The 11,264-nt window shown below is 38.2% G+C and overlaps 1 protein-coding gene across 1 annotated transcript in view; it reads left to right on the top strand.

The window, feature by feature from the left end:
- Positions 1–4,388: 4,388 nt before the first annotated feature.
- LOC102201503 (transmembrane protein 106B) overlaps positions 4,389–11,264 on the top strand; it is a 10,326-nt gene continuing 3,450 nt past the window's right edge. The window contains exons 1-7 of the mRNA XM_005751474.2: positions 4,389–4,733; positions 6,886–7,087; positions 7,856–7,919; positions 8,063–8,222; positions 8,479–8,619; positions 9,787–9,836; positions 9,922–9,975. Of these exons, the coding sequence (XP_005751531.1) occupies positions 6,898–7,087; positions 7,856–7,919; positions 8,063–8,222; positions 8,479–8,619; positions 9,787–9,836; positions 9,922–9,975 (659 nt within the window). The 5' untranslated portion in view covers positions 4,389–4,733; positions 6,886–6,897. The remainder of the gene's footprint in view (positions 4,734–6,885; positions 7,088–7,855; positions 7,920–8,062; positions 8,223–8,478; positions 8,620–9,786; positions 9,837–9,921; positions 9,976–11,264) is intronic.

Raw genomic sequence — 11,264 nt, 5'->3', positions numbered from 1 at the left:
GCTGCTTTTTCACTCATTTTCATTCCAGTTCTTCTATATGACCATTTTCAGATGAACCATTATATGGTCAGTTCTTGCTCATTACGAGTGACAGTCTTGACTCTTGAGGGAAAAATTTCTCACAGAACCTCATTTACATTTTCCAGGAACTCGATCCACATCATCTGAGTCACTGTGTTTGGAACAAGGGTTCTGGGATGGCTTTTCCTCAGACCACTTGTGCTAAATTTGGACTGCATAGTGTTTAAACAGGTTATGCATTAATGTAAAAAATAATTCTGCCTGGTTTGTAAAATGAAAATTATTCAAAGCAAAGTCTACATATTATAGATTTTTACATTTATTTATATACATATATACACACACACACACACATTAGTGATTACTGGGATTAAATACATTTACTGTAGTGCTGCACTTAGAAGCATCTCAAATTCATACTTTCTTCATTCTATGTCAACAATACACAACATTAACATTTTCATGCTGTAAGACAAAACATTCAAAAAGATGAAAACAATCAAAGGAAAAAAAATACTAAACTAAATAAGGTTAGAAACACAATCAATAGTGGCACAGAGATGCCTTACATTATAATTCTGCAATCATGCTCTATGGCATCTATAAAAATGCTGAACAGACCCAGTTGATTCTGATTTTGAGTCAAGATGGCAAGAGGAAAAGATCTAAAGAGCTTTGAAAGAGGGCTCAATGTTTTATCACAAAAGCTTCAGTCACAAAGACTGCTCAGCGTGCCACTGTTTCAATAGGAACAGTGATTAATGTGACATCTGCACTTAAGATGAAAGACATCAAACATCAGCTGTGGCCGACAGCAGACATTTGATCACAGTGATGCACTTGCATGAGTGCAAAAATGTGACGGGGGGGGGGGAAGCAACAGTTTCTTTAGCCGACAACAATGTTACTTAAACTCAAAGTTCACTATTCTGTATGGAATACTATTCAAACAATTTCATACATATACATTTAATTATGTAATATTGCAGGAACAGGACTTTCACTTGCAGCATACTATATTTACAGCTTGGCAGTAGCATAAGTGAAAGGATTCAGATGTGTCTTCCGTAACATAATTTTCTTTACATTATATTTTTTTAAATGCCCTTATTTTTTTATACTTAAACTTAAAGTATCTAATAGTACTACTTGTTCCTATGGAGAGCATAGATTGTGTTGCAGTAATATTACTGTGAAATTTGTTTTCCCTTTTAAAGTTTGCCTAATCAACTTTAATACATCTGAAATAAAAATATAACATTATTATCATAAAAAATATATATAAAAAATTATGTTTTTATATTATATAAAAACATAATTTTTCTGCCTTAGTTTTGCTCTTCTGACATTTTGGTTCATTATATGCAGTGGATGTTTTATTTTTTACATTTTAGATTTCTAGTAATAGATACTATTACTTTAGGATGGACGGGAAAGATGTCATTCTGCCTAACACATACTGTTACCTTAATAGACTTCAAATGAGGCGCTACTGAAATAATAAGTTTGTAAAATGCTCTTAACTTCAGCCACTTAATACTATCAAATGCAATTTCAACATTTGCACATCCACAATAATAAATGTTTATACAAAACCCAGCCTCTCTGATTACCACAGTCTGAGAATGAAGTGCTCTGTTGGGATAATATGAGGTCTTAAAGATTTGATGGGCTTAATTGTGTAAGACATGTGAGGAGAAGGATTTGAAATTCAATTCAGTGAGACAATGAAGAGAAGCTATTATGGGAGAAATATGGTCTCTCTTTATCATCCCTGTTAGTACTCTGGTTGACCAACTGGTAGTTTGAATTTCAACAGTCCAGCCTATAACTAGCAGCATCACTCTAAGTCAGGATGTTTATAATTTCAGAGCCACTGAACAGATGAAAGCAGTCTGACATTTTTGTTTAATATGCACTTTGAAGGACACATCCTGGTCAAAAATGACTTCAAGATTTCTAACAGTGTTAACAGAGGTATTCATATTATGTGGTTAGTGCTTCTGTAAATTTTGTTACAGCCCTTTCATGTGTAAAAATAAATAAATAAAATAAATATGTAAAAATTGTGTCGTTTGTTTGTATATGTGTCTTTCTTGCTGCTGTTACACCCAAATTTCCCCTTGTGGGACAATTAAAGGATGATTCTATTCTATTCTTCTATTCAGAAAAGCATCTTTTTCCCCACTGCTATGTAATCTATTATTTTAAAATTAAATGTTATTAAGAAATGTTCAGACAAAAGACGGTTTTCTGGGGGAAAAGTGGTGGGTGGGCTCATTTACATCTTGAGAAAAGCCAATTGAATCTAATAATGAATTGATTACGGTGTTAAGGCTGTTATTTTCAACATCTATGTGAATGTTAAAATCACCCACTGTAATTATTTCATCAGAACTGAGTAATGAATCAGATAAAAAGAGAAGACAAACTCTGAGTAAGGATGACAGATAAAAACAACATGTATTCTTGTAGGGTCTCTTCCTTATAATATAAAGTGACTTGAGGTGATTGCTAATTTGGTGCTGAATTAAACTGAACAACTGTTTTTTGAGAGAGAGTTAGGGTGTGCAGGCTTGGCTATGACTATCTAGATCCTTGGTTTATTACTTTAAAAAAAATAAATTTAAAAAAAGCTGGTGAAAAACGGCTACCACTCCTCACCCTGTGCTTTAAGGTTGGCAGTAAGAATGACTCAGGGGTGTTGATTTATTTAAAATAACATTTTTATCTTGCTGGAAAATGTTTGACTATTTATTTGTTGAAGTGAATTCTTCATTAATAGAACACATCTGTTCGAGTGCTTGTTAATGCAAGTATCTAATGAGATGCAACACTTAGCCACTTGATGCATAACACATACAGACACAATCAAGAGGACCTGCTGAAATTCAAACTGAACATCACAATCACAGGTGATATAAGTGACTTTGATTGGGGCATTGTTGTTGTTGGTGCCAGATGGTCTGAGTTTCGTAAACTGCTGATCCACTGATTTTCCTAAACAGCTCTCTTGGGTTTGTCCTGGGGGCCTGTAGGGCAGTACTTGGATGTGGACCCAAGTGCAGAACAGACACGGAGACAGCAAATTGATTCTCACAAGCCTTATTATTAACACGGGGATAAACTTGAAACACGAGGAAAGTATACATGGCGTGGCGAAACTGAACAAATGAGAATACAATTAGCAGGGAAACAGAAGAAGCTGGAATCTTGGAGATTACTGGGTCAGAGTGGCTTACTTAGAGACAGACGGTGGCAGGAGGACAAGCTTGCGTGTGCAAAGGGGAGTTATTCCTGAGCGGAGGTGCGTGAATCCTGTAATCGAGACCAGTGTCCAGAGAATGCGAGTGGCTGAGGAGTGGGATGGTGACGCGCCGAGAACACTGCAGGCACAAAGAGTTAGTTGACGAGCTGGAGGAGAAGAGATGGTGACGCTAGTCTTAAATACCGTCTCGCTTATCACTGAGAAACGGGGTCAGGTGAGTTGCACAGGTGAGACGATGAGGGCTCCGCCCCAGGGCGGATTCTGCAGTCATAACAACAACAATGGAAAGGTACCGGAAGCTTACCCAGACTATGACAGGGTTTACAGAGGATGGTTCAAACAAATTAAAAATATCCAGTGAGCAGCAGTTCTCTGGTTGGAAATGCTTTATTGATATCAAAGGCCCGGTAAGAATGACCAGGCTGCTTTGACCTGCAGGCAGGCAAGAGCAACTCAAATAACCACTCGTTACAACTGAGGTATGCATAGCATGTAAAATATGTCAAACATTGAATCAGATTACAGATTACAGCAGCAGCTTGTCAGAACAGAACAGAACAGTGAGCTTACAATTCACAGACTCACTAAAACGGCACAACCAAAAAGTAGTCGGGTCTGATGACTCATGGAACGGTCAAAATTTGGGGTAAACAGGATGAAAGAATAGATCCATTCTGCACGATTCAGGCTGCTGGTGGTGGTGTAAATGTGTGGGGGATACTTTCTTGGCATGCTTTGGGCCTGTTAGTGCCAACTAAGCATTGATTATACCATGTCGATCTATGCCACAAATAACAGAGGCAGTTATTAAGGCAAAAAAGGTCCCAACGCAGTACTAGCAAGGTGTAACTACTGAAGTGGCCAGCGACATGATGGTAAACAAGTCAGAAAATAAATATAAAATGTTTTTTGGTTTGTTTGTTTTTTAAATTTCAGGGATTTTGTTTTATTGCTATTGTTGTTGTTTTTTATTTAAATATTGTACAGCGATGGTAACGACTATTAAATCTCAACTAAAATGTTTTTTGCAACTTTTCACAGTAAGTTGCAGTATCTTCACGTCCTACCAGGGGGCGCAGTTTATGCGTTGTAACTGACATTTTTGTCACTAATTGTGGAAGTAACTGCTGTTGCTGCAGCAGTATACCAGAAGACTTCTTCTGGTATAATGACCTGAACGAAGGCAGGTCATAGTTCATAGCATTACACAAAGAACAAACATGTGTTATTTGAGTAATGACTGGGTGTGGCCCAGTGCAGCTTCACCTCCAGCATCCCGTTTGTTTGAACACAACAGTGCAGACGGATAAATCCACCATCATCGGCTTGCCCAATGAGAAGAGCGGGGGGCGTTCCTGGCGTTATTTCTCCGCTGGCGAGTGAACCACAACAAACAACGGAGATACACCGGATGGCAAGTAAAACAGACTAAAACACACATCAGGTAAGCGGTTAGCGGAATGTTAAACGAACGTCTGTTGGATATTTAACGACTTCGACGACTGGCGAACCGTCGATCCGGTTTTAATTAAATGTCTGAATTACGTTTGGCAGCCTACAGTCGACGCAGAATACGGGTTTTCAGAGTGTGTTTACATTTTTTTAAAAATGTATAAGCTAAATGTGCCTATTGTTTGTAAAAATACAGGCGTAAAAGCCGCTTTCCACCGGCCGGTACTGTGTGTCCTCGGCTAGCCTTAGCAGCTCAGCAGTAGCAGTAACAGCATGGCGGCCTTTGCTGTGTGTCGTGTATGTAGACAACAGCCTGGGTGAATCTGGAGCATTTCTTTATAGTTTTATGTTGAGCAACCCTCAGATGAAACAGCGTGAATATCCAACGGTGTGGAAAAAGGCAACTCAAACATGACGGTGCTATACGTGTTGAGAAACAGCGGCCTACTTTACGGTTTAAAACAAATACCTAGAGTTCTTTACTATGAGGATATTAGTTCAGGCAGAAATGCCAGTTACTGGTCATTTACTTAAGTGTACTCACATGAAATCTTAGTATATTTGAAACTATAGCTGGCGTATTAATACTTCAGCAGTTCTTTGATATTAGTGTATGACAGACCAATATTAACCACTTTATATAACACGTTTTCTTATATTATTATACTTGAATATGGCACTGTGCTTATTTACATTACATTATTATTTACAACTGCTGAGTAAGTAGTGTTTTAAATACCAGAGAAACACATGGGCCTAAATTCCAACTATTTTATCATCAGTGAGACCGAACACAATACAGAGACACAGAGCAGGCAGATAGCAAGTGTGTGACTTGCATGTCCAAAGCCCCCACTGGATGCCATTGTTTTGACAATACATAGTCAGAAAGCCATGCCAGCACTGCTAAAATGAGCAAATAACCTAAGAGAGCTGGACAATTTGAAACTGGTTGTACTGGGAAAAAATAAAATGCACCGGTACCAGTGCCCAGCAGCATCTGTTTTAAATGAGCACAGCCCTAAAAATGCCTCACACTGCAGTAAATGTACTTTGGAAAATATGGAGCAGATTTTTCCTGTTCAGTGAACACGTCTGCTAGTCATTAGAGTCAGATTGATTTGACAAAGCAGTCTTAAAGCAATAATATCATTAAAAAAACAGATTGCTCACATATTTATAACCTTGAAGAAACACATCACACAGCAAAGCATATTTATGAGTCCTCAAGTTATGTCTGAATTATGACTATTAATTCCTAGTTATGGCATTCTATGAATGTAAAGCTGTAGTACTATGCAAAAGTTAATTTGCCCATCACTTCTTCATATTTTGTTGGAGAAATAGGAAATAGGTAGAGCAATTAATAGGGGTTTCCAGTTACATCATAGATTTCTCACTGTAGTCCAAATCAAGCATAACTTGAGGCAATTTACTCTCTCAACGGTCTCATGTACTAAGTTTGTTTCAGTCTATACAAGTTAATATTTTATACTTTAAAAAGAGCAAGTAGGTCAGTATTTAGAGGTTGGAGAGGTAGGTGCTAGACACCATAGTTTGCACCAATTCCTGTTCCCTCCTCCCCCGACAGGAAAGACTTGTTGTATCAATTTGATTGGATTATTATCTATGTATCAGTATCTATTAGAAAGTACTCATTTAGGGTTGGGTTTTAAAAACTACTCATTAGATTTAGGAATAAGACTGGTTTGAGTTAAAATACAGCAGTTCCCGCTTCTTTTAAAACTCTGTTACTCTGTCACTGTGACAGTAAAGTCGTACTGACGGTGGAGAAAAGAATGTGACAGTTTGTCTGCGTGACCATGAGCAATTCAATTACTGTTTCATTCCTGTCACATTTTGCCATGAGAGTGGTCTAAATATTTAACTTACAAATGTGTTAGTTAAATGTATTTTATACAACATTGAAAAATAGAGAAGAATAGAGTCTATGTTTGAATTCCAACAGATTTACAAAAGACTTTTGTGATGAAGTTTGTTTCCCTGGGAAGTGTTTACTGGGATACATCCAGATCTAATTTTACATCCAAATGGCTCTCTGGCATGTGGTTAGTCAGCATGGCGTGCTGAACTTGTGCAGAAGTTCCTCTCTCTGTATGTTCTTTTTTTTCTGCTGATTACAGACAGCTGCAGCTATGGGCAAGACCCAGTCACTCTTAGCTAAGCAAAAAGACGAGAGTCAAGATGCTCTGACGGAGTATGGGGGGAGTCACACAGAAGAGGATGGAAAGAATGGAGATGTGTCTCAGTTCCCCTATGTGGAGTTCACTGGACGGGACAGCGTTACCTGCCCCACATGCCAGGGCACTGGCAGAATCCCTCGTGGTAAAGCTTAGCTGTTAAATGTTTAACTGTTAAGAGTTTTTTAAAAGCAGAGATATTAAAGTACCCATCTGTACAAAATACCCATGAATCAAGTTGAAATTTACAAGAATACCATCCCAATTTATTATAAACCTTTAGTAATGGCTTAATGAATGCTGTATGCATTTGGTTTTATCAAGTTTGACTGACAACTCTGCATTATAAGGAAACATGCAATCCAACTGCTTGCACATTTTCATGCAAGTGTTGCTTGCATTTGCATCACCCTTTTCCACATGTCACCTCAATTTCCAACCAGTAAGAAAAGCAAGGACAAAAACGGAAATATTGCTTACAAAAATTGTTATAACTTAAAGTCGAAAGTTATAACTTAAAGTCGTAGTTATGTTCTTAAGACCACAGTTCTTTTCTTGGCAACTATTTAAACTGGCTTGGCCTGCACTTGCTTATCACTCATACTTAAAACCAGATCTGGAACTCAGGACTGCACATTTCTGCCAAGGCCAAGTTTTCTGGATCAAGAGGAATATACTGATCTAAATTAGTTTATTGATATTATCAAGTTGTCTCCCATTTGATATGCCCTACTTCAAAGACGTGGTTTAATTACTTAGGTGCCACCATTAGAAATCGAGTCAAGACCTGAAAATTGCAATTTTAAGTGAGAAAAATAAACTAGGCGAAGATTCTTCTTTGGATGTAGTTTTAAAGCAGTGATGCGAAATCGATTCCAGCAGTTACACTTTTTTTTTTAAACTCATTCAACAGGTCAAGAGAATCAGCTTGTGGCTCTGATTCCATACAGCGACCAAAGGCTCAGACCAAGCAGGACGTAAGTCTGCATTGTGTGCTCTTTTTATAAATTAGCTGCCTTAGCTGTGCGTGTGATGAAACTAAATGAACACACAGCAGCACAACAGACTTTGAAGCCAACAGCTGTTTCAGCTTTTGACTTCTCCTTTCAATCTCCTGCAGAAAGCTGTATGTTACAATATCAGTCGCTCTGTGCCTGCTGCTGTCTGGCCTGGCAGTTTTCTTCCTATTCCCTCGCTCCATTGATGTCTCCTATGTGGGAGTGAAGTCTGCCTATGTCTCCTATGACCATGACAAACGAATTGTCTATCTCAACCTTACAGTAAGTGTGAGCACTTTATAATAAATGATACATAAAATATATACAAAATAAAACGTAATTAATAATCTAACTGAATCTACTGATAGTATTGCATCAGTAGAATGCTGCATGGTTTAATTCTTAATTTTGAATTACGCATTTTTAAAAAATATTTAAATTGATGCTAGCATGCTTAGACAGGCAATGACCAAGGACAGCTCTAAATCAATAATGTTTGCTAACAAGTTTGCCGTATTAACTACCTTCTTTTCTCTAGAACACACTGAACATCACCAACAATAACTACTATGCCATAACTGTGACCAACATCACAGCCCAAGTGCAGTTCTCCAAGACGGTGATAGGAAAGGCCAGGCTTAGCAACAGCACAGTGATCATACCACTGGATGAACAGCAGGTAGGTTGATATATGTTTTCTGTGTTTAGACCACTTTTCTCACATATTTTCTCCGATAAAATCTGGGTTCTCCTAAATGTTGAAATCCTCTTGAATCAAATATGATGCGTTTTTCTCTCAGGAAACTCACATGATTTGCACTAACCTCAAACTTTATTATGCATAAATGGAATTTGTGCATCAGTCGGCTTTGTGTGTTTTTCTGAATTTTCCAGGTTCTATGAAACAGCCTACATACACAAACACTCATAAATATCTCACATACAATTTCCACTTACCACAACTTGGCAACCCACAAGCTAATTCGAGGTGTATGTGTGCATCTAAGACCAGGTTGATGCTAAAGGCGTCAGTTCACTATGTCATTCCTATTGTACTACTGCAGCACCTTCTTACTGTGAAAACACAGTACAGGGTGAGGCTTTAAAAACATGGGGAAATAAAGTAAAGGCCTTTGTGTGAGATGAGTGTGCAGAGGTCATCTACAAAGTTCAGCTCTGGAAGATGCTTCAAAAATATACAATTCACCAAAACCATTTCACACATTACTGGTTTGTTAGTTATTGTAGGAAATACATTTTTTAAAAAAGGGGGAAAAAAGGCTAAATCATTAAAATCACTACAGCATTGGTGTTCTGATAGATATACCATAGCAGGCCATGTAGGAGGTTACCATTTTTCTGCACCCCAGTGTCAGTATTATAATGTTGCAGTGTAGTTTGGAGATTGTCTTGATCACTTGGCTCAGTGAGCCCTAAAAATGTACAACTGAGTACAAAGTATCCCTCGCAGTTTCTGTTTGTTTTTTTTCTTGACTTTCTTTATTTTGCTAGTGAATTTGAAACGTGTCCAGCTGCGGCTTTTCTGTGTGCAGTTTGCATGCTCTCTCTGTGCTCGTGTGGTTTCTCTCCAGATGCTGTAGCTTCCTCTCACAGTCCAAAAACATGCATAGGTTTAGGTTGACAGGCAAGTCTAAATTAGCCATAGTTGTGAGTGTGAGCATGAATGTTATCTGTGTGTTAGCTCTGCGATAGACTGGCAACCTGTCTGGGGTGCACGCTGGTTTTCCTCTGTAACAGCTGGGATAGGCCCCAGCCCCCCGCTGGATAAGTGGCAGAAAATGGATTTTCAAATCTAATATCTTTTCTCTCTGAATTGTGTTTACAGATTGATTACATGGTCCCCACCATCATCGCTGATGAATTGAGTTACATGTTGTGAGTATCTTATTTGAAGTCCTATTAATAAGGCATTTTACACTCAGATCAGTATCATGTTTAATCTTACTTGTCTCTCTTTCAGTGACTACTGCACCTTACCAACAATTAAAGTTCACAACATAGTGGTCATGATGCAGTAAGTATGACAAGATATTGAATATTTTTCTTTTTATGTCTGATACTGTGCTCAGCTGAGCATCAGTCTTTACTCTCAGCTCCCTCCTCCACACTTGCATAACTTCACCCACACACCCACACACACACTGAAGATCTGCCCAGAGCAAACAGCCTTCTGCTGTGGGGCACTGTTCAGATCAGCAGAAGCCCCGGGCCTTTGGGTGCTTTGCTCATTTACACGTCAAATCTGACTTGGAAGCAGACTGTAAATTTAGCAGTTAACATTTCTCCTAATTAATTCTCTGAATCGAATGTCGGGGAAGGCAAACCGCTGGTCTCTAGCCAAGTATCATCAGTATCATTGCACTGATGAATGCCAGTAAAAATGAGGATGAGAAAAGCAGCCAATATCCTAAAACCTAATGTAGCCTTTCAGTGGTTTTATATCTGGACCATGATACAATAAAGGTCAGTTGTGACTATCTAATCGAGTGTCTTGTTGCAATTGAGTGTATTCATTTGCCTCTAAAAAGACTTTTATTTTTAAAATCCCTTCAGTCTGTCTTGAATATTTTAGGAAGATGAATCAAACAGTTGGATTTATAAGAATAACTATAGTATACATAAGAGAAAATTATATTATGTCGTATACACTTGTAAAAATGGGAGATGGGTCAGTTTCAGACAGATTTTCTTATGTTAGTGAGGGAAGATGTCACTAATACTGTATTTTTTTTTTCTGCGTTTGCAGCCAGTTACAAGAAAAGGGTGATCTTAAAGAGTTGGGTGCTACAACAGCCTAAGGCAGAAGTTCAGTATAAGCTAAATAACGCCCCCACCCCCCAAGTGTGAAGAATGCAGAATGACTCTAAAAGAGTCCAAGAATAGATTTTCTTTAAAAAGTCAGTTCTGACAGAAGTAATGATGAGCAAAGTTATTCAATCTGGGCTGATTTGTTTTGTGGGGTCCCCCCCACACACACACACACACTTCAGTGTTAGGACACTGCCGCTCACAGCTGACAGTATGAAAATGATGCCGTGTCTTTGTGAGAAATTATTTGCTTGCACTAGTAATTGACTCTCTTCAAAAAATTAGGAAGCAAGTGGATGTTAAAATTGGTTTGATAATCACTTCTGCTATTTAAACAGACAAGCATACCAAGCAAATAAGTAATTATATTAATACCATGCAGTGACATGCAGGGGAAAAAAGCTTGCGTCTTGCTGCAGTCTGGCAGAAATGTCTTAAGCTAAAAGCAGCACTGTTCTGTAGCACTCCCGTACACCTGCGAGTGTTTCTACAGCT

This window comes from Pundamilia nyererei, unplaced genomic scaffold (genome assembly GCF_000239375.1).
Source record: "Pundamilia nyererei isolate P.nyererei 1_Seehausen unplaced genomic scaffold, PunNye1.0 scaffold00313, whole genome shotgun sequence".
NCBI classification, from domain to species: domain Eukaryota; kingdom Metazoa; phylum Chordata; class Actinopteri; order Cichliformes; family Cichlidae; genus Pundamilia; species Pundamilia nyererei.
Note: the sequence above shows the minus strand (reverse complement) of the source record. Positions and strands in the feature narration are given on the sequence as shown.